General features: G+C 33.3%; 2 protein-coding genes across 9 annotated transcripts in view; one reads left to right on the top strand and one right to left on the bottom strand.

The window, feature by feature from the left end:
• The window catches only part of MACROD2 (mono-ADP ribosylhydrolase 2), a 2,108,743-nt gene that overhangs the window by 354,587 nt on the left and 1,726,204 nt on the right, over positions 1–27,952 (top strand). The window lies entirely within an intron of this gene.
• FLRT3 (fibronectin leucine rich transmembrane protein 3) lies at positions 235–14,600 on the bottom strand. 6 transcript variants are annotated; one of them, XM_079126454.1, is made up of 4 exons: positions 13,736–14,600; positions 8,360–8,486; positions 4,707–5,461; positions 235–3,773 (listed from the first exon to the last, which is right to left on the bottom strand). In XM_079126454.1, exon 4 carries the CDS (start codon positions 3,720–3,722, stop codon positions 1,773–1,775), a length of 1,950 nt encoding a protein of 649 aa, XP_078982580.1. In that variant the 5' UTR covers positions 3,723–3,773; positions 4,707–5,461; positions 8,360–8,486; positions 13,736–14,600; the 3' UTR covers positions 235–1,772. The 6 variants fall into 6 exon arrangements, with proteins under 6 accessions (XP_078982580.1, XP_078982578.1, XP_078982579.1 ...); XM_079126452.1 differs by lacking the exon at positions 8,360–8,486; XM_079126453.1 differs by lacking the exon at positions 8,360–8,486 and having other exon boundaries at positions 5,263–5,461.

The raw sequence follows: 27,952 nt of genomic DNA, 5'->3' as shown, positions 1-27,952 counted from the left end.
TGAGGTCAACTCAGTATACCAAAAAAGCTACTTAAAAAACACATTATTTGTTCAAAGACCATTTTTAGAAAGCATCAGTCAGGACAATAGCAGTAATGCACACAAAAAGGAAAAGATCTTGAATCAATTTCTGAAGTTTTCCATTTATAGAATATATAAGTAAAATAAAAGAAAATTAATTCATACATGAAACACTCACCCTTTGAAGTAAAATGATACACAACCTCAAAATACTGCTTTTTTTTAATTTGTAGCCAACTTTTATTTTTATGCCTAGAAAAATACATGGGGTGTTTAGGACTAATGTGCTGGCCAATTTGCTACTTTAGTGATAGTAATATAATCCCAAAAGCAAGCACAATTATTCTGTACTTTTTTCTTAAGTTTTATTCAGCAATAAGACCATAATTTTTCATATTTAAGGAAGTATGAAAAATTTGTCGAGTTTTAAAAGCTGAATACATGTAGCGTTGGATCAAGGCACATACAAGACTGGCCAAAGGGCGTACAATGCACTTTGGTTTTTCATTGAAAAAAAATCATGGCAACAAAAAATGATATGGTTTTTAAACAAGTAATAGCTCACAATTCAGTAGGAAGCTAGAAAGAAATGTTACATTACAAGTTTATTATGTAATATCTGGAAAACTCTGACAGTAATGGGCAGTATTCTTGATCATTGTGAAAGTAAATTGGACATTTATGTACAGTGTTAAAACATTTCACATCAACCAGATCTAAATTTGATTTCTGGTATTTATTTTTCTTTTTCTTTTAAATTCTCCCTTATTTAAACTTCTACTTTCTCTGGATCGCTGAGGGGAATCATTTATGATTATGCTATCTTTTTAATATGCATAAGATTTCTCTTTGACATCCTTTATGATAAAAAAAGAAATTTTGTGTTTAGAATTCAATTTTCAAAAATTAGGATGGTGCAGGCAAAACCAAAATGCAGTTCTAGTATTTGTGTTTATTGCACTATACAAGTCTAAGTTTTCTTCTTCTAAGTACAGATTTCCTCCCCAACTCAGAAGCACATTTATGTTGTGTTTGTGAAGTCTTTTATTCTTAAAGTTTTGTTGACAATGACTTTAAAAACAGACTTCACATTATTTTTATGCCAGTTGATATATTCAGTTCAGAAGATATACTTAAGGATATCTAATTTGCCTACAGCAAAAATGGAGATATGCAGCAAGTTTGATATTGCCCATTACTTCACATATTTTGATTTATTGACTACCACTGGGATAATACAAATTTAATAGTTGAAACAGTATTTCATAACTATTTTTGAAATTTAATTTTTTTCATTCAGCCAGTTTTTATTTTTACATTTTATTAATACCAAAGTGAAAAATGGCCTGTGCTTATACTACAAGGATCTCATGTGAACGCAGTCCTGATTGTTCAACACAGCAAGAAAATTCACTTTCACAGTCAACAAGTCATCTTACTCAGTAGAACACAAAGTAAATGGTTTATAACTTCAATATTTGCAAGGAAAATACAGTACAAATTACTAAAAAATACTAAAATATAGAATTGTGTTCAGGCATCTCCACTACATCAATCGCAGCAGTAACCTGAAATTTGAAACTTTTAATAAAAAGTTCTTAAATATAAATTATATGGCAAATGTACAGTACATTGCTTTCTCAGTCTTTTTTTTTTTTTTTCCAGTGTTTCGCAGTAGAACAGGGTTCCTACCATCATCTCCCTTAGGTTTAAAAAAACCTGAAACACAGTCTGCTGCAGGTCCTCCAGCATCATGAGTGTGAGTGATCTGAGTCTGGAATACCACTGTCTCTATAGCTTCGGTTACTACTGCTTTCACTGTGATTGTTTTTGTACAGATTCATTCCATTAGGAGGAAATATGGTGTGTATTACAAACTCCTCCTTTGAGATGGGTTCATTGCTTATTGGTAACATCTGAAAAGAAGTCTCCCTGATTTCCAGGATAGAGTTGTCTTTCTTAGTGCCAGCTTCTGCATAGTCATCCTTTCTTCTCCTCCCTTTGCTGTATGCACAGTTCCTTGAGAAGAGGGACCCATTTCTATGAACATACCAACATACTAGAGCAAGAAGGGCAATGGTCACCAGGGCCACAGCCCCACCAATGATGGCAGCCAAAGGTAAATTGGGGTTTTTGTAAGGTTCTTTCTCTTGCTCTCTATTGAGGGTGGTTGTAGGGTTGTACATTCGAAGGGGTGCAGTTTCAGTCTCAATACAAACAGGAGTTTCATCAAATAAGTAGAGGTTACTGGTTTCCATGGGAACCATGCATACTCTATAGGGTGAGTCAGGCTCCAGGGCTGTTACCAAGTATTCACTGCGTTCCCCTGTTACAATTGTTTCTGTTATAGATCCAAATGCTGGGCTATGGCCCAGTTTAAGCCAGCTGAGTCTTAAAGCAGTCATAGGTAGAGCAAGTTTCCAGGAGATATGAATTGTATCAGAGGTGACAGATTTCACAGTAATTATAATTGTTTTTCTTGAGGGACTCCCTGTAGTTCGCTGATCCTTAGTGAGCTTGGGGTTCTTAATATCTGGTTGTTTGGTCACTGGAGCTGGCCACTGTCCTTGAGCAGGATACACTGTGTTGGGTATTGCAGTGGTTATCTGAATCGTGCTTACAATCCCACTGTCTTTACAATCAAACAGCTCTGCATTGAGGTCCTTGATGGCCATTCCACGAACTTTTTCTGGAGCTTGGCACATGAGCCCACGCACATTGACCTTAACAGGTAGTGACTGTAACCAGTCACGTACCCATTTCATCTTGCACCCACAATACCAGGGATTGTTGCGAAGAATCAGTTGGGTTATATTGTCCAAATCATCAAAGATACCCTGAGGTAAATTACTTAGGTTATTGTTGGACATATCAAGTCGATACAGCTGCCTTAGATAAGAAAAAGCATTTGGTGGCACCCGGTTGATGTGGTTATCTTGAAGGTAAAGCCTCCTCAGGTTTGTGCCTGGAAGGTTTACCGGTGCAGCAGTCAAGGAATTTCGTACCAGTGACAGTTCTGTTAAGTTAACTAGGTTGAAGAAAACTTTGTCACCTAAACCATGGTTGTTCAAAAGATTTCCATCTAAAACCAGACGTTTTAGGCTAGTGAGACCTTGAAGAGATGGTGATGAAATAGTGGATATGCGATTATCATCCAAGCGTAGTTCCTCTATAGTCCTGGGCAAACCCCAGGGAATTGTGCTAAGGTGGTTGCGGGATAGGAAAAGCAGTCGGAGATAGTTGCTGTCTCGAAACGCACCCTCTTCAATGCTAACAGCAGAGACAGAGTTATCATCTAAATGCAGTTCTTCCAAATATGGAATTTTTGAAAGTGAATCATAAGTGATAGTTCTTATGTTATTTTCTTGCAAATGTAACTCTTTTACATACTTTGGGAGGTTGGTAGGAAATTCATCTAAGCTGTTGTGGTATAGGTATATTCTTTCTACTTTCAGTAAGTTTTTCAAATCTGAAGGAATCCCAGCATTATTTATTTGGTTGTTCTGAAGGTAGAGAGTTGTAGCATCCTCTGGTATTCCTGTTGGGATGGATGTCAGAAAACGATCATTACAGTAAATGAAACCCGCATCACAGCGGCACACAGATGGACAGGATTTAGCCATAACTGATAGAGGTGCCACTTGAAGAAACAGCCCAATTTTAGTCCCGATGAGGAAGAGGCTCCAGGCTGGACTGATCATGGTCAGCAGTGTTGAGGTCTTTACACAAGGATTTTCTGTTACTTCAGAGCCCTAAAATGGAATAAGAAAAGAAAGAAAATCATCAGGGCAGCATACTGAAGAGAGCCTTTGAAAAAGAGAAACTAAAGCATTTGAGATCACTTTAGTATTTTAATTGTTTAGACAGGGGCATATTAGGACTTATTGGTTGCTAACAATGAACACCATTATATAATCTCTTTACCTTAAATGTTTCTGGTATATAAATTAAAAAGCATTATGTCCATGTCCTAAAACTTGTGATCTTGCAATGTTAAATATAATTAGAGTTTTATTAAATAATCTAAAATATTTTAATGATACTTGTATCAATTTTATAACTACTCACTGATCAAGTTAATCAAATTTTGAATGATTTCTTAATATTCATAGTAATTGACATAGGAATATAATTTGTTATAAAGATAATTCCACTGTTCTTAAAAAAAAAACAATTTTCTGTCTACTTTCTTATTAAGTAAAAGACCAAAGATGTATAGAAATGAGCAGTAAAAATAAAATCTATTCTTTTACTATTCAGCAATAGTTTCATGCATCTTTAGATCCTCAATCTCTTCTTTTTCTTTGATTATTAATAGTAAGCCTTGTTTAAAAGCAAAAAGAGTAAAAAATTAATCTTTCATTTACTTTTAGGAATTTTAGAGCTAATATATGCAGCTAATCTAAGTGGAAAATTCTAATTCATGTTAAACTATTGTTTTATATTATATAGTTTAATGACTTTATCCATATTTTTCCTTATTTTCTAGCCCACAACATGTTTTCACAGTTCATTTATCTTTCTTCAGATTCTAACCTAGAACATGATTCCACTTCCCCCATGGGCTGGTGATTTATAGATTTATACCAATCTATTGTGTAATATAAGCTCTTCTGTACTTTTAGATATTAATTAGCCTTTATAATTTTAGGCATGAAAATAAAACACTTCAATATTTCTCCTACCTTATTTAACGATGTGAGTAAATTTTGCGTGGGTGAAAGTCCAAATGCACATATATTATTTTCCTGGTGAGGGACTGGGACTTATAAACTCTCATTTAGTCCTTGGAAATGTTCTTCACTGTTTATTCAAGAAATCCTATGCCGCACACACCTCCAGATCAGGCTCACTGTTGTCAATGAACATTCCAGCTGCGGTTCAGCATGGTGGGCAAACTCATTAAAGTGGGGGCCAGAAACAATTCAGCTTCCTGTTACTATGTAGGACACATGGCTTCCTATATAATTTTTTTCTTTCTGATAGAGTTCCTGTGTGAAGGTTCCTTTTGTGTAGCTTAATTCCCTTAGTAGAAATTGCCCTCTTTGAAATTCTTATTGGCTCTTCTGTGCAATGTGGGCAGAGATAGTAACTTCAGATCCTCATGAAGAAAGCCATTCATGATGCTAAGGCCCGTATAGTAATAGGTTTTTCTCAGGCAGTTACCCCCTACCTTTATTCCCATCCAGGATTATCCGAGTATAAACTTTGTACAGTAGCTACATCCTGAGGTATGATTACCTGCTGTGAAATAGCTATTTCCAGCTTTTGCTTCTTGCTGCTTTCTCAGAATTTCTGGTGCAGTCACGTTATACAAGAACAGGTATTCTCTTTTAAGAGGTAAAGAAAACAATTCAAATATTCTTCATGAAAAAAAATGAAGCATACTAAATTTCCTTTATAGTTTTCTTCCTTAAAATATACTGGTATTGAGCATCTCCTGTGAAAGTAAAAGTTTTTAATGAACTATTAATAACGAACTAGAAAATACTAGAGAAATTGCCTAGAAATTTAACTTCAATTCTTTCTTTAAGCAACACATTTTTATTGTCAGAGCTGGCAGAAAGGGATCTGTTGAGCTCTTTGTTTTTATGCTTCCCAGTTAACTATATAAATAAAGTAGGAGATAATATGACATTGTCATCCAACAGATAGTTGCTACCCTTAACTGATTCGTAGCATAAGCCCCTTTCATGACTTTTCAGGATAATCTTTATAAGTTCACTTTTAAATCTTAGGCATAAAATGATAAATTGCTTTAAAAAAAAAGAGAATAAATACATGTTGAAGAGGTGAGCAAATACTTAACAAGGACTTTTGATAGAAATGCCATGGTAACTTTTAGAAACATTTGACCATAGTTTTACAAAAGATACACAATCTAAAATTTGAAGAGTTGAAAAGACTTTGCTTCAATGTTTTTATTTTCATTTGCTTAGTTCCTTGTTTGATTCTTTCTGGAGTAAGAATTCCCAGTTGCAGAAGTAGACACCATCACCTTCTTCTTTATGGGTTTATCTGCAGACTCCTTGGTGATTTTGAAATTCTAGGCCCTCAGTGTTCTTGCTCAAAAGGTGGCATAAAAGTTCAAGTTAGTTTTTTGGGAGAATTCTACTGTAATTTTCTTTTCATACAGTGAACTTGGAAAATCTGTATTTGGAATAAAAAGGACATTACTTCCATCTATCCTCCATATAATGACCACCTAGAAAGCATATCAAAACCTGATTGGGGAACTGGAGTTCTGACTCAGTGGTAGAGTACTTGCCTAGCACATCTGAGGCACTGGTTCAATCCTTAGCACCACATAAAAATAAATAAAATAAAGGTGTTGTGTCCATCTACCACTAAAAAATATATTTAAAAAAAACCAAAAAACAAAACAAAACAAACAAACAAAAAAAACCTGGCTTGGCATTTCTCTCTAGGCTAAACATGAACATACCAATTTCCACTAATGTACTTTTCATTTCTGAAAGAAGACTTGACTAAAGAGACCAGTGATTTTAATGATGATTGCTCTGCCATTAACTAATATGCAGGAGGATTTTTTTTAGGGCTGGGAATAGGGCAGTAGTATCAGTATCAGTTATGCAGGGTCATCCACTCAGGTGCTTTCTGTACATATAGAGAACACTTGGGTATCATGAGAATATTTGACCCCAAGATTAAGGACTAAAGTAGCAATTTGCTTCTCTGCCAACTATCACCTAGTGTCCAACAAAGATGGCATCTGTTCCAGAATTTAAACTCTCTGCTGAATGTGTGTGTTAAACAATGTCATAATTTTTCTTTCTGGTTCTTTTTGAAAATTCTGTTTCTTTTAGTCTCCCACTTAATACCAATGCTATCAGACTTTACTAGCAGAAGAAAAGTTAAAAAAAATTTTATATGATTTATTACTTAGGCAATGTGAAATGAAAATGGCAGCAGATAGATAGATAAAGCAATCTCTAGTGAATATTGCAAAGTGTACACAGAGGAAACTTTAAATGATTTAATGTTTAATGTGAGGGTTTTGCTCATTATTGTGGAATTATCTTGTAAACTGTTGCTTTCTGTGAAAACCAAGCTGTTGAAATTATAATTACAAAGTTACTTTTAAGAGTTTTTGCTTTAAATGTTTTCTGAGCTGGAAAATTAATCAACATATAAAATAATGTGGTTAATTTAAATTTAGGAAACAATTACTCTAATGTAATTGCATTAGAAACTAATTAAAACTATTATAAAAACAACAAGTGAGAACCTGCTTAAAATTACTAATAGTCAAGCATTTCTTATATTCAGGAACACTGGTAAGGCAAGACATAATCAAAAATTGAGATGAATCAACTGAAAGAGAATTTAAAATCTTTGATTGTCCCATCATGGCAGACCATAATATGTCCAAAGTGATGATCATAATGATAAACAGAGATGAAACATCTCCCTTTTTAATTTTATATCTGAACTACTTATATTTTACCAAACCAGGCTCTGAGAATATGTATTAGTTTTCACATTAACTCAAAGAGAGAAATATATATATACATATATAAAAACTAAATTGATTTGAAAAGAAGGAAGATTAATTTGTTTATTTTACCTGTTTTACATTTGTGAATCGGCTTCCACTGCTGTTTGATATGCAAACTCACATTTTCCATTCATACAACAGTGGTAATAATGTAGGATTAACAGAAAAGCTAAAGCTCATTAAGTTCTTGGAAAATGTACTTCTCTCCAAATTGCGTTAAAACATGAAACAAATTTCTTAGGCAAGGGTTCTCTTTCACAAATGAAGATTCTGCTTACAGCTAACTCCTCTCACTTGCTCATACTCCTTTTACTTAGGTTCAAAACAGTTCAATTTATGTTTGACTGCATTTTTAAATCATCTTCCCCTTTATATTTGAAAATATAGTGCCAGAGGGGTTTTTTTTGGCATATTAAAAACTATAATGAATATCTCTCCATCAAAAATAAGCAGTCCAGCTCACATATTTCAACTTCCACCTTTCTGAGCTGGATCTCCATATTCACAGACATAGACACATTGTAGTTGAATGTGAATGATGAAAAGAAAATGACCCCCACTGGCATGGACACTGTGGCCAGGTTTCCACAACATTGACTTCAGAGCTTTTCTGTCTGCATAGGCTTGAAAGAAGCCATTACTTCTGAACAAAAAGCAATCGATCTTTTAGAAAAATATTGTTAATAGGATAACTTGGAGAAAGACATAAATGGAGCCCTGGTTACTTAAAGGAATGTTTTAAAATTATTTTAATAAAATTGTTTAAGTATATAACACTTAAAACTATAGCAAAAAGAAGAAACTACATGATTAACTTACTGGTGATCAAAATTTTAATAGGGATCCTTTCGGTTCAGTGTCTTTTAAAAAATTGCAGAGGTATTTTTTTGCATTTATAATGTAATCATCAAGTCTGAAAAGTCTGCAGTTTATTTTCAGAATACACCTAAGAAAACATTTAAATAGATAAGAATGCTATCATTTTGAGGTATTTTAAGAAAACTAATAAAAATTAAGAATTTGTATCTGAATAGAAAACTGATATTTAAATAAAATCAAGAACTTGAGACAATCTACATATTTACATGATTCCTTCTCTGCTAATACAATATTTTTGATCTGGGAATATCTGAGAGAAGAAGGTATTTCTCAGGTTTTGAGAATATAACCTAACACTAAAGTGAAGGTAGATGATGATAAAGCTAACTTCCTAAATCCTTTATTTTAACTTAAACCTTCTGTTTAAGTTGATTTTGACTTGACTTGTCTGATCATTAATCATTTCTTTTTAACAATCTTAGGACCAAGTATAAGGTTTTAAGTTTTTGATTTCTTTTTATTGATTTCTCTCACAGAATGATTGGTTAATGCTGAGAATGTTCAAAAATATTCAATCTAAAAACAGATGGGATGTAGAACTTTTAATCGATCAAAAATAACTGCATTATTATTTTGAATAAAATTTTTATATTGGAGAAAATGTATGCTTAATCAAATTTATCCAAGATTGCGATTATTTCTAGGTAAATTGGAACTTATATAGTCACCATCTAGAGTATAAGAAAAATAATTCATTTATTAAGGCTAAAATTGTTGCTAGAAAGTTAAAAAAAATGGACAACCTACGAATGCAACAACAAATAGTATTTAAAATAAATTATGTATATGGTTTATTTGAAAAACTGGAGTATATCAGGTTAGTTGATAGTGACAGCAAAATGCTTTCTAAGCAGCCTGTCTGGTAGTTAAAATTTCCACGATCATCAGATTTCAGGAAAGTTCCAATTCTTTTGTTTAATGCCAGGCAAGCAGAAGGACCTCTAACTCTCCTCTTGAGAGTCATGAAGTCTTAAGGGTTTGCTGAGAGGCAGAGAAGCAAGTATTCCTTTTTGTACTTGGTTTTATCCATACTATTTCCTAGCCTGAAAAAGATTTTGTTTTGTTCATGGAAAAGAGGAGCTAAAAGTTCCAAAGCAAAGGATTTTTACTTTCTCCTTTAATGTTACTGGTTCTTTTCCCCAAAGAGTTTGCAATGAATGAATCTAATTCTGCTTCATTTATTTTGGCTTGTAGAGTTAAATCAAGCATCCTTAAAACAAAAAGGCAAACTGAGATGTTATCTTTCATCATAGTCATTGTTCTTCCTTTTATGATATTAAAGTCAGACTTAATGACCTAAAGAACCACAACTTGTAAGAATGAATAAGATGTTAATTTAGTGGAGGTGAAGGTATGTGGTAGAGAGCTTGGGTCAGGGACATGCTTTTAAGTTTGTGCTGACTTTTGAGCAAGTGTAATTAAAAACATGGTTACTTTTGTTAAACCACAAACATTTTGTCTTGCAAATCTGAAATTCCTCTTCTAGGAATTGTGTGAATAGAATTTGGCTTTAAATTTCTAATATTTAAATTTCCATACACTAGTTCAACAAATATTTATTTGAGTCAACCACGCGGCAAGCACTGTGCTGTTTAGTGAGACCATCTAAAATCATAAAACACATTTTTTTCATATCCAACTAGGAGTAGTGTATTATTGATTTAAACCAGATGAAGAAAAAGAAAATCACATAAACACATAAACTGATCAATCTACAGTCCAGTGGCACACTTTAAAAATGGTCTTTGACCAAATGTGGTCTGTGGGTTTTTTCTCCAAAGTTAGTTACCACGGTAACTTTTGCACATGTAAAGTGAAAGAATAAAGAACAAAAGCTGTCATTGTCCCATCAAGTGAGAGCAATTTCTCCCTCTTCTCCTTTAAACACTCATACCTGGAGAGAGCTTTTTATATATTCCTGACATTTGATTTGGGACTAGGGAAGAGATTATGTATGTGTAAAACAAATTAAACTTTAGCTATTGATTAAATTATATTTTATTCCTTTCTACTTAAAATCTTTTCTCTGGAATTCTTGTTAATTGATAAAACAAAGTCCTGAAACATGCTCTCTTGTACAAAATAAAATGGCTTTCAAAACTGCCTTTTAGTGTGATATTTAACTAAATTTAATAATGTTGTTCTGTATTTTGAAGATGAAAAATGGAAATGTATATCCCTATTTTAGTTATTCAGAGGAAGACCACTCTTTTGGAAGATATTACTAACCATCTTTTTGTTGGAAATTGGTTTGTTGACTTTTAGTAAATTTTTGAAATGATGGAATGTTAGAAGAAACCAAGAAATATCCCTTTTATGCTCTGAAGAGAAAATGCCATTTTGAGGATTAATATTGCTGAGAGATTTACTGTAGAGTTTTTGCCCGCTGGGGGGTGGTACACTCTACCAGAACACTGCTTTCAGAAGCCGCAAGTCAGATGTTGGCTGCTGCTGGCCAGTTTTTCTCTGCTTTAATTACAACAAAGCCTCCTGTTGAGAAGAACAGTGAAGGCCTCTGGGGCAAAAGGTGGGGGGCAGGAGGGAAGTGGGGAATAAGGAAAGAAGGAAGGGGAGAAATAAAGGTCTTTGAAAAATTTGCAGAACCTTATTTCCCTAGTTGACTTCATTTATGATGCTCTTCATTTGAAGTGAGACCATTATTTATAATGCCTTTTAAATAAAGTGGTATGAATAAGAGAATATAAAAAGGGTTTATTCAAAATTTTAAAGTTAGTTCTGGATCTATTATTCACATTCTTTGCTAAGTAGCCCACCCACCTTAAAAGGGGAGGAGAGTTGAGAATTGACCAAAATGGCAACTTGAGATCAAATATTTTTTAAATGCCAGACTTAATTTAATATTGGCATGGGCACTGGCATATCAAAACTAAAAAGCAAGAAAGAAGAAATAAAATGTAATATTAAGAGAAGGAAATTCTCTGCTACTGATTTTTTTTTCTTTTTCTTTACTTCTTTTTGCTACTGATTTTTGTTCGGCTTAAAATTGTTTAAAATAATCCAGAAAGAGAAGAAAGCCTTAGGATGTATGGCCAAGAAGAGCACAGAAAAATATCTCTGCACTGCATTGCACATTTAAAGCTGATAATTATATTTTTCATCTGGAGAGACTGAGTGTTCATTAGGGTCTTGTGTCCCTAGGCAGAAGATGCTGAGCATAATTGGAGTTTCTATTTGATTGGGCAATATAGTCTAAAGAAGAAACTGGGGTAAAGATAATTAATAGCTTGCTAACAAAGTCTGACAGGCACAAGATTTCAACCAAATTTATTTCACACTGCTTCATTTAGCTTTGAAAAAGTTTTGATAGAATTGGAGGCTCCTTAATTAACACTTGAAAGCAAAAGAAACGTACCTTCTATTTTGCTGCCACATTTAGTTATGACAAATTTTCTTACTGTTTTTCTTCTTTTGGATAAAAACTTTATTTGCTGCCCAATTATGTATTTCACAACTTTATGTTTAGGAAGTGTTTAATTAGGCCTTTTGAACCTAACCATAATTGATTTATAAAGCAAAGGGGTGTGCAGAGAGATGAAAAGCCCAATTAATAACTGATAGATGGTACTACTGGAATACAATATTAATGAATTCATTATGTTTATTCATTCACTAGTATCTTTGCTGATCCTTGGATGTGGTATATTTTGGTAGTGCTCTATTTAGGAAGAGATTTAACTGTAATTTTCCTAGTTAAGTATATGCAATCACATTTTCGTTTTTCGTAACCCTGTTTTAAAATTCAGGCTAATAAATACATGTGTGTATATGTATCTGTGTGTCAAATACATTATATATTAAAAAATAAGTGACAATCAATCTTCTAATTAAAATCTGATATTATTATTAATATTTGCAGTGTAGAATAATATTATTGTGGTACTTTTAAGGGATTAATTTTTCTTTACTCATTTCCAAAGATATGAGGATCAGTCATCTGTCACTTTGAGCAGGCATAAGTGATTCTCCCTGAAAACAAACAAATTCATTCTTTATGTTTATACTGGTCAAGACATTTTTATGCAGTTAGGGATAAATGAAAGGCATTGCTACAGCTGAAGCACTTTTTAGTGGCTTTATTCATGTTGTTTTATGCAAGTAAAATAACACACATGGGCATTTAAAAGTAGATGTATTTATTAAGGAAATTTTAAATAGCTGATTTTTAAAACTATTAGAGAATTTGGCTCCATAAATGAAAAAAAATCAAGATGTTTTTCTTTTTAATTGTAAATAAATTAATAAATACAAGCTACCCCTAGCCCACAGATGATTGAAAAATATGGGCCTGTTGCACTCTTTACCTCCATGCAACCATTTTGTTTCAGATCTAATTCATTGAAAAAAAAAATTGAGAAGATACATTTAACTACTTTTTGAAAGCTTTGTAGTATAAATGTATTTGTTCTAATGTAGGATTTTCCCATTATGAGTTGAAAGTGAATGGATACTCTGCATATCCCACTTGATGAGGGCGCTACTCATTTACTCTTTTCCCTTCTACCCTGAACTCATTGCATACATCAAGCATAGCTTCCAGGGTAGCTTTGTTAGTTTTTCTGAGTAGACTTAGTCAGTTACTATGCTAGTCACATACTACACTTGCCCAAGCAATGGATTTTGGCATTCTCTGGAGGGGGAATATGGTTTGGAAGAGAATTTCCCCTTCTTCGGAGTTGAATTTACTAGTTGAGATTTGCAACCCTGAAATGCTTGAAGGAGCTTCTCGCAGGATAGCAGTGCAAGCTTTAAAATCTAGGTGTAGCTGTTAATCCTTTACAGAGGCACATAAGTCTCCCAGAGAACTCGGCTTGGCTCGCTGTGAGCAAGATGTATGCTTTTCATGTACTGCGTACTCATGGGCTGAGGGATTATCGATTTTCTTTCACAGTTGTAAAAACAGCAATTGGTGATCATACCACACATACAGTACACACCAAGTTAGCAAGACCTTTCACTTTCCTATCTGTGAAAAATCTACCTTGTATTCTCTAATATTTAATATTTAACTTTCCAACTTGATGTTTTCTATAAAGCTTTTTTCAAATAGCAATTACTCGAGATGGAAAATAGCTATTTTTTATTTTTTGAAAATAAAAGGTTTTAAGAAACTTCTTGGATTTGGCTTTCTAGTCAAAATTTTCCTTGCTGGCTTGCACGCACATATATTGCTCTTACTAGTGACAGAGCAAACGTCCCTATTTGGATTCCTCATGGCACCAAGTCGTTTCTTTCTAGGGAGTAAAAGCAAGCAAACTTTCTGGGACAATCATAAGAAAAAACACGGAAAACACTTACCAGAAAGATGAGAAAAAGCAATCTTATGTGCACCGCTGCTGTAGCTGTAATTCCATTGACTGTGAATTGGAGTAATAATCCTCCCTCGTCTCCCAAACACTGCGTCCAGTCCACACAAAGCCAACGGCAGCTGCAGCCTGAGCTTGCCCTGCTTCACATCACCCCTGCGCTGAGTGAGACAGGGAGAGCATTCCAGTTTACTGCACACAGCCCACCTCCAAGTCTGAAGTTTAAAGCTTCACCTCGCAGTGGTTGAAGAAGGGGGTGATGTCATAGATGGGCAGGACTTAGCCACGCTCTCGTTCAGTGAGGTAACTGGATAATCAGACAGATGAGCTTTGCAAACGCTAGAGGGGGTGAGAGAAGCCGAAATGAGGTGCTCAGCCTGCCAAAGCTAAAATGCCATTTGGTCTGTAGGCAGCCTTGGGAATCTCAACATTTTCTAAAGTTTACTACTACAAGGCAGTGATAGCATACTTAGGAAAAATCAAGTGTGTTAGAAGGATAGTTATGAGATTACAATAAGAGACACAGATTTCTTTTTATTTGAAGCCATCTGTATTGAAAAGAAGTTAACAAAGTCAAGTTTTTATTTTTCACTAGTTGCCATCATGTTATAACTGTGGAAGATGAAGGCCAGTAACCCCAACTAAATATTTATTCACAAATAAGTACAAAGCAGTTTCAAATAACTAATTTATTTAGGATAAATGGGATAGGAATGCCAAAAGATTTGTAAAAAAGTCAAAGTATATAATCTGTTCTTTCGGAATTAAAGAATGAGTTATTGTTCTATACATGTTTTACAAAATGAAAGTATATTTCATATACTTTTACTTTTTGTCCACCTTATTTAAAACTTACTCGATATTAGGTCATTCATATTTAAGGACCTCCCCTAAATAAAAAGTTTAACAAAGATTAAATAGAATATTTTTCTTTCTGATATATTTTTGCTGCTATGAGCATGGGTTCAGATAAAAACATATTTAAAAAAATCTTTCAGGGGTGGTTTTACCTGGATTAAAATTGTTTTATTTTGATTTAGGTACATGAGGAATCACTGGACAATTACAAGACATGGAGATTATAAATTTCTATGCCCACTTAGCAAATTATAGACTTTAATGTTCACTTACAATTTTATAGACTGCTTTCTGTTATTTGTCAATAGTTGTTTTCAGCTTGTATTCCACCAAGTTAGTGCATTTTACTTTACCATTGATGAGAAGATTTTGCTTTATATTTATCTGGAGGGCAATCTCATTTAATGTTTTAATTTGCTTTATTCTTGGAGAGTCATGAGTTTATTCTTTGTCTGTTTGTCTGTTTCTCTCTCTCTTTTTCTCTGGCTATACTGGGTATTGAACCTACAGCCTTGCATTCTTTGTGCTTTCTTAAATTCCTCTGAATGTTGCGGAAGAAGGCCAGCTAGCTGTCTTTCACAAGCATATATATACAATCATGGTCTTTTCATTAGCTTCATTTAATTTATTTATATGCTTATTTGATAGTTGTTTCACATTATGTGTTCCCCTTCAAGAATGGAGGATATCAAAGTAGATGGTAAACCCTTGATGAGAGATGTACTGACCCCTATTGTTCTATGATTGCACTTTTGCAGTCCTCCTAGGACTGATCCATTAAATCCGAGTTTTAGATTTCTAATGTCTATTGAAAAGTCAATTTCTTAGAACTGTTAAGTAGTACAATTTAGACTGAGATGCAGCTACCGAATTTTTGGAGAAAGGGAGGTGGGACTAACAGTAATCTCTTAAGAAAGAGTGGATTCTTTTCTGTTACTGCAAAACAAACACATGGATTAAATTATTTTATAAAATAATTCTTTCTAGAAGCCATTTTCAGATGGGAGTTGGTTCTATTTTTAAAGGAAATTTTTGCCTGACCAAATTCCTGTGGGTTTATATTCATATTTTTTTTTTTTTTTTTTCTTTTCTCCATTCAGGCAGGCCTTCAACAGCAAACAAGAATAAATGGGCCATTTGGGTTAAGGGTATTTAGAAGAAAATGTACTGGCTTGGGAGTTAGGACCTCTGAAGGTTCCATTCCCCAGGCTGCCATTTGTTATATGACTTCATTCTACCCACTCTGGCCTTTGGTTTCTTTACATAGTAGATTAAAAACAGCAAGAATTTATTGAGTGCCAATTAGGTATTATTGCCACCCCTCAACCCCCTGCTTTAAGCTGAGGATTAAAATGTAGAAGGATAGATGTTGTGAAAAATGTAATCCATTCTAGAGATACTGACTTTGGAGGAAAACTGTTCTTAAGAGAGAGCCTTTGTCATTCTCCCCTCTCCAAAATTACATATTCTTGCTGGTTCCATTTTTCTTGTCACTTCTTGCTTTTATCAGCCACCTGAAATTCTGCCAGATGGAGGTTAACTTATAATGATATATGCCTGTTTTGAAATAGTATTATCACCTGTAGAAAAGTTAAGAGTACAAAGAGTTACTTCAGATTGCTTTTCTACTGTGTTTCCTAAAAGAGATTAACTACCATAGGGATGAATGTCCTGGTTGAAGGGGAAGGGAGGCTGACAGGTTTTATCGTGACACACTTTAGATTGTGATAGGAAGGAAGGGATTGGATTCTCATAGGAGGAAGAATTGAACTGAGTGTGGAGAAACCAGTGTAAAGTTTAAGCACATGGACTTCAGAATCTTGTATACCTAAGTTCTCTGTTGGTTTTGCCACATGACTGTAGACAAATTATTTAATGTCTTTGTGCCTAACTCATAGTAAGTACTTAATAAAATGGTAGCTACCATTTTTAAGATTAGGGCATCTGAGCATCTGGGAAAAAAGGGCTTTAAGAAGTGGGAGAAAAAAGTGCACAAAGAAGGTAGGGGAAGACCAATAACAGATTTCTCATATTTTTTCAAATTTCCCTTTGTTCTTGTGTTTATAGTTCTTTAGCCAAGAAATGAAAGTGAGATAAGAGGAAAAGGAGATTTTCTTATTGATTTTTTTTTTTTTTCTATTGTCCTCATGCATCTCAGGAACTCATGTTCCCAGAACCTAAAATTTAGTTGAGTTCTACTGGCCATTTTAGGTTAAAAAAGTATTTATTGTTATTTTTCATTTTCTTGTGTTTCATGGGCTAGCCTTCAAATCTAACATTGTATATAAGAAAATGAATTTCAGATTGGAAACTGGCTTAGAAATGAACTCCAAAATTATCCCAGTTTTAATACCTTAAGAATGTTGAAACTTATATCAAAGGGCTTTTTTTTTTTTTTTTTCTCCATTTAAGAAGATTTCTTGGTGGAGAACTTGGCAGATTGGATTTGAAATTAGGTTTTCCAAGCTTGGTTACTAACTTGTATATCTAGGCAAAAAATGAACAACAACCCTCCCTCTGCCCCCCCACCCCCAAAATCTCTTTTAGTTACTAACTCTTAGGTGAAAATCACTGTGACATAATTATTTCATAGAACAATTTAATCTGGGTCTTCCAACTTGTCTATACTTAAGAAACCTAATTCATTCATTCATTCATCATACACATATTCATGACTACCACTGTAAAAGAAACTGGTAGGATTAGGTGATCCCTATACCAACGTCAAATGTGATGATTTGAGATTTAACCTGAAAACCCATTAAAGTTCATTCAGTCTTAGAAACAGTTTTTATTATTTTCATTTCCTTCACATTATTTATAAGAATAAAATCTTCAAAGATGTTAAAAAAAAAAGGGTTCTTGTTTTTGGATTTTTAAATGTCTTGGACTATTGTTATCTTTTGGAAGCAAGTGATCAAAAGTCCAAGCCTTACTGCCAAATCAACAATTGGGTATTGGTGGGCTCATGTACCTGGGAAGTTCAAATGTATGGTATGGCTTCAGGTAAAACTTAATAGAGTGGCTTAAAATATATCAACAAGAGTACAGTTTTTCTGACTCTCTGTTCTGCCTTTTTCATTGTTGGCAGATTCCTCAAACTATGTACAATGGAGACGTGGCTGTTCCTGCTTTTCCTCTTAGGCAATAGAAGTTGCACATATCACATTCCCATCACACAGTGTTAGAAGGAGAAGAGGTCTCCTCTAGAAGCTCTTGTATGAAGCCCTGGGGTTCACACTTTGTTTAAACTTTGTCACATGCTCATTCCTAAACCTATTTTATGGGGATGGAGAGATATACTGGTGAACTTAAGCCATTATAGAAGCTATAGATAAAGTCAGTTTTACTCAATCAGGTAGCTGAGAATGGAGAAGGCATGACCCAAATGATAATAGGGTATTGTTAATTTGAGAAGGAAGGAATGGATGTTGGAGATTAGTTCATTTTCAGAGGATTTGGCATGCTGAAACTTGGGCATGTTTTATACGTTTTAAAGTTGAAGCTACTCTTTTTCTCTTCTTTCTTTCATTTATTTTAAAGTTAGGTTTCTTTTAAAATTGCCAAAACATCTTTTAAAGATTTTCTATTTGTAGACCTTCTCATGTCTAGCCCAGTTTTTTTTTTTTTTTTTTTTTTTTTTTTTTTTTTTTTTTTTTTCCTTCTGTCAACAGGTAGTGATGCATGTCAGGACACATCAGTACTACATCTTAGCATAAGCGTATGCAATGTTAATAAAATATAGAGAGTGCACATTCAGCTATCTGGAATTCTGTGAAGTCAGGCCAGATGCTTAATGCACCAGTTAGAAACTGTACCACTTCTTTCTGAACAATTCCAAAGGGTATTGGAGAAATAATTAGATTTTAGCAGGTCACAGATGCCTTAGAATTCTAAAAGGTTTTAAAAATGCTATATTAAACTGTTCTTCTGTTCTGGTATTTGCCTTTTATTAGTCAACACTTAAAATGTACCTAAAATAATCACATATCCCTTTTAACTTTATTTCCAAAACATACTGCACTGGAGTGAGATCTGTCATTACAGGACTTGAAACAGAAATCAAAGCAAAACCAGAGTGGTTGTTTCCCTGTGTGCCTGCCCATACTCTGATACGCCCTTCTTTTCTCCTGTGCCCAAGTTAGACTATTGCACATCAGGGATTGGGCGAAAGGTGATTTAAAAATAATAATAAAATAAAACCTGAAAAACAACAAGAACAAAAAATATCTCTTGGTCTCCCAGAAGAGAAAGGAGCAAGTGTAATTCAGAAGAGGTTAGTACACAGCTCCATGTAACAGGGTAGTGCAGCTGGCCAGTGAAAAACTGGAAACCTGATGACCCCTCCTTTCTTCCCTCATTGGACATCCATTATATGGCCATGAATATGGATCAGTATACAAATTCAGTTGATCTAGGCTCTGTTCTTGACTGGTTTTCATTCTCTGATATCTTGTCATTATTTCTCTTTTGTTTTAAAATGCTAAAATACAACAAAATAAAACACAAAACAAAACCACACACACAAAAGTCTTTGAAATGGTAAAATGGATTTTCAAAAAGCAGAGACTTGGGCAAGAAGAATGAGTCAATCATCCCTGTGTTACCTCCTATTCGACTCTAGGAAAAGACCTTCAGCGCTCTGGGTCTCTCATAATGGAGACAGGGATATGGAACGTAACTCATTTTGCTGTTAGGGACTTCAAATAAAGTGGTAATAGTTCACTACTAAAGCTGAGAAAGCACATACCAAGACAGAGCTAAAACCTGTGGATAGTTGCTTTTCATCTTCATAGTGATAAGTGTGGCCAGGTTCAGTTCAAAAGAAACAGTCCACTAATGGTTAAATTGAACTGTGTGCTTTAACAATTTATTTTTGGGAATGAAACAATTTGAGAAATGCTTCTGCTTATTGTTGTGGATGTTTAGTCACTAAGGCTGGTTCTGAGACTTAACTACAAATCAAAGGAAAAAACCCTTATTTTTGGCAATGATTAGTATAAAACTTAGCTTTGATGGAATGGTTAACAGTTAATAAGAGCATATCAATATATGTCTGATTGTTGAGATGTGTATTTCCTAGATATCATACAAGTGAATTTCTCTGAGGTCATGTGATCCTTTCTATATAGCCAGCTACTGTAGCTAATCAGGACAAAAAAGGTCATCACAAACCATCTTATTTGCTACTATTTCTGGAGTAAGGATGCTAATTTTTAGGAATACCAATAGACTTTCTGAGATTATGTCGTTTTAGAGATTGAGATTTTCCTGCAGTCAAGATTACTTGGGTTACATAAATGTGTTTAATGTTGAAAGAAATGTGCTTAAAGTAGAATCAGAGACTGTTTTCTATTGTATTTATTTACAAATGACTATGAAAACTGCTTCTCTTTGGTACTATTTAGGGGAAGCAGATTTACTACAGCAGTGTGTTTTTCCAACCCTCAGGAACTGATACGAATCGATTATTTGCAAGATTTTAAAGGGATGAGATATTCACTTGATTGGATTTGAACTGTTAGTGTTTTATGATGACATCTATCCAAGTAAAAATAAGTTTAAAATTATGTCATATTTACCATTGGGAAATTTTCTATAAAATATAAATGTGCTGAAGTTTTCTGAGCATAATTTATGCCAAATAGGGATTAGACTGCTTAGTTTATTTTCTACTTTATTAACCTTGAATTTGCCAATTTAAAAACACGTCATAATTTTTCACTAGTTATTATTCTTTTTGTTTGATATTTAAAATATTTTAGCGCTACAAGTTCTCAAATACTTTATTAGGTTTTATATCTGAGTTTAAAAATCAGATCTAGTTTTGACAAGTTTTATTAAAAGTATACATATTGTCAGTATTTATTTATACTTTAATGAGCTTTTATTCTTTTTTTTTTAAACTTATTTTTATTGTAAACGAATGGGATACATGTTGTTTCTGTTTGTACATGGAGTAATAGCATACCGTTTGTGTAATCATACATTTACATAGGGTAGTGATGTTTGATTCATTCTGTTATTTTTTCCTTCCCCCCACCCCTCCCAGAGTTTTTATTCTTAAAAAGTTGTTTAAAGGGGCCAGGGTTGTGACTCAGTGGTAGAGTGCTTGCCTAACATGTGAAGCATTGGTTTGATCCTCAGCACCACATAAAAATAAATAAATAAAATAAAGGTATTGTGTTCATCTACAATAAAAAAAAAATTGAGGTTGTTTAAAAAGAGTAGAATTGAAAATGAGTAGAAAAGTATCAATTTTAAAGTTATTAATTTTCATTTGGGAAAAATCTGAGGGACTCTCTGATAGTTTTTTGAATTCTTATTTTTACGTAGAAGCAACATACAACTATTTGAGTCAATTCTGATGCAGTTCTTCTTTGTTTTATTCAGTGGCCTAGGAAATAGACTCATTCTTCCCAAGTGCCCACTTGTAATTCTGTCTTCTTCTTCCCCAGGGCAAGTCAGAAATAAGCTTATCAGATCATATCTTATTGTCAAAGAGCAAAGCTTGTTGTTAGTCACCAAAGAGTAGGAAAGGACAAGTAAAATATAAGTGTCACAGGTTTGATGCCCACAATCCTAAGGTGACAGTGAAGTAGGCAAAGTTTTTTGAGAGTAGGACTTACATATTTTGAAATATTTGCTTGTTTTGCTTTATTTAGAATTTTAAGTTCAGTAAAATATTAGTTAATGACTTTACCCATATCTTATATACAGTAAGTAAAATTGTTCCTGTTATTTATCATTGTTGTCATTCTAGATATTATTTGTTCCTTATAAGCAAATCTTTCTATCTTATATTTGGGAGAAGTTAGGGAAAATGATGATGTGTCTTATTTGCTTCCAGTATAGTTTTCTAACAGAAAGTAGAAATAACCTTCTTAAAGAAAATAGCTTTCTGTACTTCATATTTTGTAAGAAGAGAAATACAATTTAAAATTTCCTTTTAAGTACATTTTAAATCATATTTCTCTTCTATGATAATAGACAGCATATAATTTTAGGAAGTTAATAGAGTGATTCCCTGGTGAGAATCAGACTTGTATTTTCTTGATATTGGAATTTTAAAGTAATCTAGTTTTATCATAAAATACAATAATCTCAAATATATTTGTGGAAAAAATGTTGGTCAATCAGGATATCGTTTAATAAACAGGATACATGACTGAGGGAAAATCTCTATAAGGCAAGGGCACCATTTGTCTTAGGAGAGTTAAAGCTGACACTTACTAAGAGAGCTAGAATTAAGCCATGGCTATTAAAGGGGGATGTGTGAATGAGGCCACATGTCAAAGCCAAATCACCTGCACATACATTAGTAATATGGAGCAGCTTTTGGAGGCTTCTGGTTTGTGTCCAGATTAAAATCTAGTCTAACATTGCGATGTCAGCAGAGACTAAAGAATCCTTCATAATGTGAAAAAGGAACAAATGCATAGGTCTTAAAACTTGGAATGAAAATGATGTGATATGAAAGATTCATAGTAGTTTGTGTTAGAAAATACATGAAAGAAAATATTAAGAAGGAAGTTATATTGATTTCAGATGTGTCATCTACCAAATAATGTACCAAAAATTCTAACTTTATATATATATATAATTAGAAGTCTGGTGTATATATAGTCTATATATAGTACGTATATATACTCTACTTGCAAATATATTTCTGTTTGCACTTGACTCTTCTGAAGCTCATCCCTTCCTTTGACTTGTGCTTTTGAACAATATACCCTTTATTAGTTCTTTACTCATCAGTTAAGAAAAAACAATTGTGCTATTAGTTTCAATGACTGATTTTTGGTGGAATATAGCTTAATTGTATTTTTCCCTCAATATTTCTAATACGAGATACTTACAAATTCATTAAAATAAATGACAGTTGTTTTAAAAGAGGAAACAATAACTTGGGAGGCTAATTATGCTATTACGAGCCATATATGCATTTTGTGCTACAAGAAATTAATTCACTACTACCATTTATTTCCATTAGATTTGTTGCAGTCAACTCTGGATTCACTTTTTGGTTAACCATAGCCATTAAATGATGGTATTGCCTAAAATTTCATATATGTGGTAGGAAAGTAGAAAATGATAACCAGAATAAGAAGGAAATAAAAAGAATCTGAATTCTCACCATCTAGTGTTCAACACTATTTGGTTTAAAGCCTTTCAGATTCTTAAAAAAAAATATCCCTATATAACAAATACTTTCCTTACAATTTAGGGAAATAGTGTGCCTGATTTTTAAATTTTTTTCACTAAAGAAAATTGTAAAATTGTGTTCATGTTATCAAGTATACTTGTATGCCATCAGTTAATAAGTGTTTCCAGCTAATTCTTTGTGCTCAATCAAGTATATTTATTAACATAACTTGTTAGAGGTAAAATTAATGGTTCATAAGAGCTGACACTCTTTTAATGAATTTATGATAATTATGAGATTGTCCTCCAGTGATGTACCCTCCTAAACCTGCACCCTCAGCAACACTGGGTGGCATTAATCTTTAATCTATCAGGAGATACATTGAATCTTAATATTGATTTAATTTGCGTATCTAGAAGGAACACATTTTCTCTTTTTCGGGGGGGGGTGGACATATTCTTTTCCTTTATTTCCTCATCTCCTCTTTATTGGGTAAACATTTTTTTGTGTCACCCCCTTTGTGGGGACTTTAAACAAGAAAGTTCTGAAAATAAAAAACAACAATAAATTAACAAAGGTTAACATTTAATTTTCTTTGTTTTAGATTCTTAATTAAAAATAGGGGGACTGGGGTTGTGGCTCAGTGGTTAAGCGCTTACCTAGCATATGTGAGGTACTGGGTTCGATTCTCAGAACCACATATAAATAAATAAAATAAAAGTCCATTGACAACTAAAAAATATTTTAAAAACTAGGGTATAATAATATAATGAAGTTGAAATATTCTTAGTTCCTTTTCTCATTCGCTTGCCTCTTTTCTTCCTGGAGGCATCAACTGTCATGAATTTGGTCACATATATCCTGTCCATATTTTCATATTCATTTAATTAAAATTAGCGTCAGCAATGAATGTTTGAAAAATCAAAATGAGACATTTAAACAACATAGAAGTTGGTTTCTCATTTGTACAAAAGTCCAAATAAGTAATGCAGGCAGGTTATTTCTCTCCCCATAGAAATGACTCACGCTTCTTCTAGCCTGTTGCTTTATGGTGGGCAGTTTTGATCTCAGTATTCAAAATATTGCTATCCTTATTCCAGAAATAATAAAAAAGGGGATTATAAGTATTAATATTAGTATTAGTACTAACCCATGTGTTATAATTAATAACAATCATTTTGATGATTAGTAAATTATTCATTAATTCATTGAAAAAGTGAATTTAGTTGCCCTATACAAAGAAGATTCTAGGGAACATTCTTTTATTTATCTTCTCCACGTGTGTGAGGTTTTCTCTGATTTAGGTACATAGAAGTAGATTTTCTGGCTTTATCTCTAGTGGAAAACTCTTCTTTTTTCTATGCTAGGGTACTTTCAGCGGCAAGTAATGAACAGTAGAACTTATAGTAGCTTAAATAAAGAATTTATTAGCAATATAAGAAGTCCAGAGGTCTGGCTGCTTTAGACTTGGATAATTTATTGACTCAATGGCATGCTTTCTTCATGGAAAAGCAGTTCCTCACCAGGAATCATACAGAGACAAAACAGTAGCCTGGGGCATTGTAGCTCTGTCTTTTTTGAAGGGCAGGGAAACTTTTCAAGAAATTTCCCCCACCTGACTTTTACATATCTTATTGGCTAAAATTATCATACTTCCATTCCTAAATTGTTTGCTTACAAAGTTTGACAAAACCATGATGTTGGGGTACAAAGCTCATTTACCTTGAAGAATATTATCAACAGGAGGAAGAGATAGCTGAACCACCCATGCCTTTAGAAAGGAAGAAAGGGAAGGTGGATGGCAATAGGCAATCAGCAGTGTCTGCCACATCTCTAAAGTGCTTACCACATTCCCATGAGTAGTATTTGAGTCCTTAATTATCAGGACTTTTGTTTGTTTTTGCTACGCTAATGAGATTGAAATGATAGGCTCTGTTGTTTTCCTTAGTATTTTTCTGCTCCTACTGGGTTGCACACCTTTTCAGATGTTTGTAGGCTCTTTGAATTTTCTTGTCTTTGAAAAGCCTTATTTATGTTCTTTGCCTTGTATTCTCCTGGGTTATTTGTGTTTTTCTTATTAATTTGTAAAAGATCTTTATATATTCTGCATAATAATTATTGGCCTTTATTTCTGTCCTGGCCTTTTCTTCTATGATTTGCGTTTGTTTTTACTTTTGTTTTAATAAAGAATGTTTCCATAATGTAAAGTTTTGTGTTTCTTATCTTTCTTATTCAAAGAAACATTTTTTTGATGCCAAAGTTAATTACAGATACCATCCTAAAGTATTCTTTTGCTCATTGAATTTTAGCTGAATATCAACTTTTGTATGCCATATCCCAGCAGTTTTTAAAGCAATGTAAGGACTCTTTCATGGTATATAGGCCCTGTAAGATCAAAAGTATTTTTATAATGATATTAATATGTTATTTGTCTGTTCACTCTTACTCTTTTAATATGTAAAGGTTTTCAGAGACTGAATGACAAGTGTCATCACCACATGCCGAATGACAAAGCAGGAGTGGGAACTAGTTGTCTAGTGTTAAGTCAAACATTACAATCATTTGTAAACACATAAAACAATGCCACTCTTCTGACTAAATTTTTTTTTGTTTTGAAAAATATAGTTTTTCTTGCACAAATTATTAATATAAACATATTAGGTTTATCATTGTCTTTAAATGGATGTACAAATATTTAAAAAAATTTTCAGTTTTAACTTCTAACATAGTAAATATAAAGGAATATAACCCACATTAAAAACAACTTTAGAGGCCTCAACAGTTTTCAAGACTATAAAGAGGTCTTGAACTCAAAATAATTCAGAATTGCTGCTGTATGGGAATAGTAATATTTAGTTTATAAATTCCATTTCTTTAGCTGTATGCTCAAATATCAGAACATTTATTTCATTATTCTTGAGAAAATATGTTCCCATATAATTTATGTATTAATAAAGTGGAATAAAAACAATTAACTCAAATTATATACATTTTATTATCCATCTATCTCAGTCATCTTTTGATCCAATGGTTATTGTAAAATAATGGAAATAACTTAAATTTTTATGTCAAATAAACCTAGATTTAGAATTCAGTATGAAAACACTGTAACTTAAGCTGATAATTCATTCTTTCTTTACCTCAGCTTCCCTGAATGTTGGTTCAGAATATTTAAAAAATTTAATCTTATAGTGTTGTTATGGAGATTAACTGTACATGAGGAGCCTAAATGGATGCCAAGAACATAGTAGGCACTCAATGGAAGTTATCTGCTATTACATTAGTATGTTGTTTTATAATATTTACTATGTTCTTACACAATCAAGGAAAAATAAAAGTTACCACTTATACTCTATCAAATTACAAAATGATACTTTAAATGATATCTAACGTAGGAAAGAGTGAGGTGTGACTCTGCAACTGAGATTGTAAAATGATCCCTTTCTGAAAATATATATCAATGACCTCAGCAATACATATTTTTTGACTCAGTAATTTCTGCTTTAGGAAGCTATCCTGAGGAAATTGTAAGAAAGATATTTATTGCAGAATATGAGATAAAAGAAACTGGAAATAACCAGATATCCATCAATAAAATAGATAGTATATAGAGACTTTCCTACCACTTATATATTCAGAGGTTTCATTGAGTGACATGGGAATATGCTGATTATATAATTGTGATAAAATAAGAATATAAAATTATGATTGATGATTTCAGTGATATTAAAAACAAAATTATAATAGGAAAAAATGTAGGAGACATATCAAAATTTTAGCAGTGGGTTTTCTTTGGATCCTATTGTGAGTCTTTTTTATTTATACTTAGGTTTCTAAAATTTTTTTACAATAAATATGTGTTTTTTTTCAGTATTAAAGTTGTGATTTAAAAAACATCTTTGGTAAAGACTGGCTATTTTTCATTCTAGTCTTAAGATCGCTAGGAATAGAAAGGGCACTTGGGCACTTTTATGAAAACACTCTGCTCAGTGTTGGAGGAAGTAATGTATTTGGTTTGTATGTCTTTCGCACTAGGAAGAGAGAAATGTGGCTGAGCAGGGCCTGGGGTAGCAGATACTGACTGGCTGGACTTCAAGAACTATTGGACCCTGATTTAGTGAAATGTGCTCCTGACTGCCTGATCTGAAGGGCATTGGTTTTGTAGCCAGATCTCTTGACTCATAGCCCAGTTCTGATACTTGCTCACTGAATTAATTTTTGGATGAATTACTTAATCTATGTGTGTCCTTGAGTGTCCCCATATGTAAACTGGAAATAATAATACACTGTGCCATGGGGTTATTGTGAGAATAAACTAAAATATTATATTTAATACTGTTATCACATTATTGCCACATAATAACCTCTGAATGAAATTTTAATTATAGTAGCTCTTACTATAACAATTTAATCAGCTATCTATTGCTTCATAACAAAACACCCCAAAATTATTGTCCTACTATAACAACACCACAACACTAACCTATTTTTTTGTTGTTGTTGTTCATGACTCTCAATAGTTATAGCTCAACTCTTCTCCAAAGGGCATCAACTAGAATGCAGGAGGATCTTCTTTCAAGATTCCTTACACACATGACTAATCAACCTACCAGCCACATGAGTGAGAGATCTCTCAAGGGTTGGCTTCTGCCTGGAGCTCAGCCAGGACTTCGTGCTGGGCGCTTCTGTTTTTTACTAAGTAGGCTTCTTCATGGACTGCTTTGGCTTTCTTAAGGCAAAGATGTCTAGCTTCCAGGAGTGAGCATCTTGAAAGAAACAGGCAGGGGTGCATCACGTTTTCATTACCTGTCTTCAGTGGGTTATTTAAGTGTTATTTCCATCATAGTCACAAATCTATGTAAATATAAGAGGAGCAAACACAGACATCCACCTCTCCATGGGAGAGACATCAAAGTCAACATTGCAAAAAGAGTATGAGTGGTGGGAAATATTGTGGCAGCCAAGTCATGATTGAGAAACGCAGTCTGCCATAATAGTTGTCTACTAACCTATAAATAACATAGTATTTTGACATTTTCATCCATTAACAACAATGATCTCAACTTTTGTTTTAGAATCAGCCTAGTACTTTTTGTAAAATGCAGATTATGGTGACTCTTCGTTTCTTTATGATACTTTCTGTATTTTCTATTTTTATTTTTCAACATTGAACACTTACTGTTTATTTTGGAACTGGAGCTCAAA

This window comes from Sciurus vulgaris, assembly GCF_902686455.1.
Source record: "Sciurus vulgaris genome assembly, chromosome: 2".
NCBI classification, from domain to species: Eukaryota; Metazoa; Chordata; class Mammalia; order Rodentia; family Sciuridae; genus Sciurus; species Sciurus vulgaris.
This window is presented reverse-complemented; position numbering and strand designations above follow the sequence as displayed.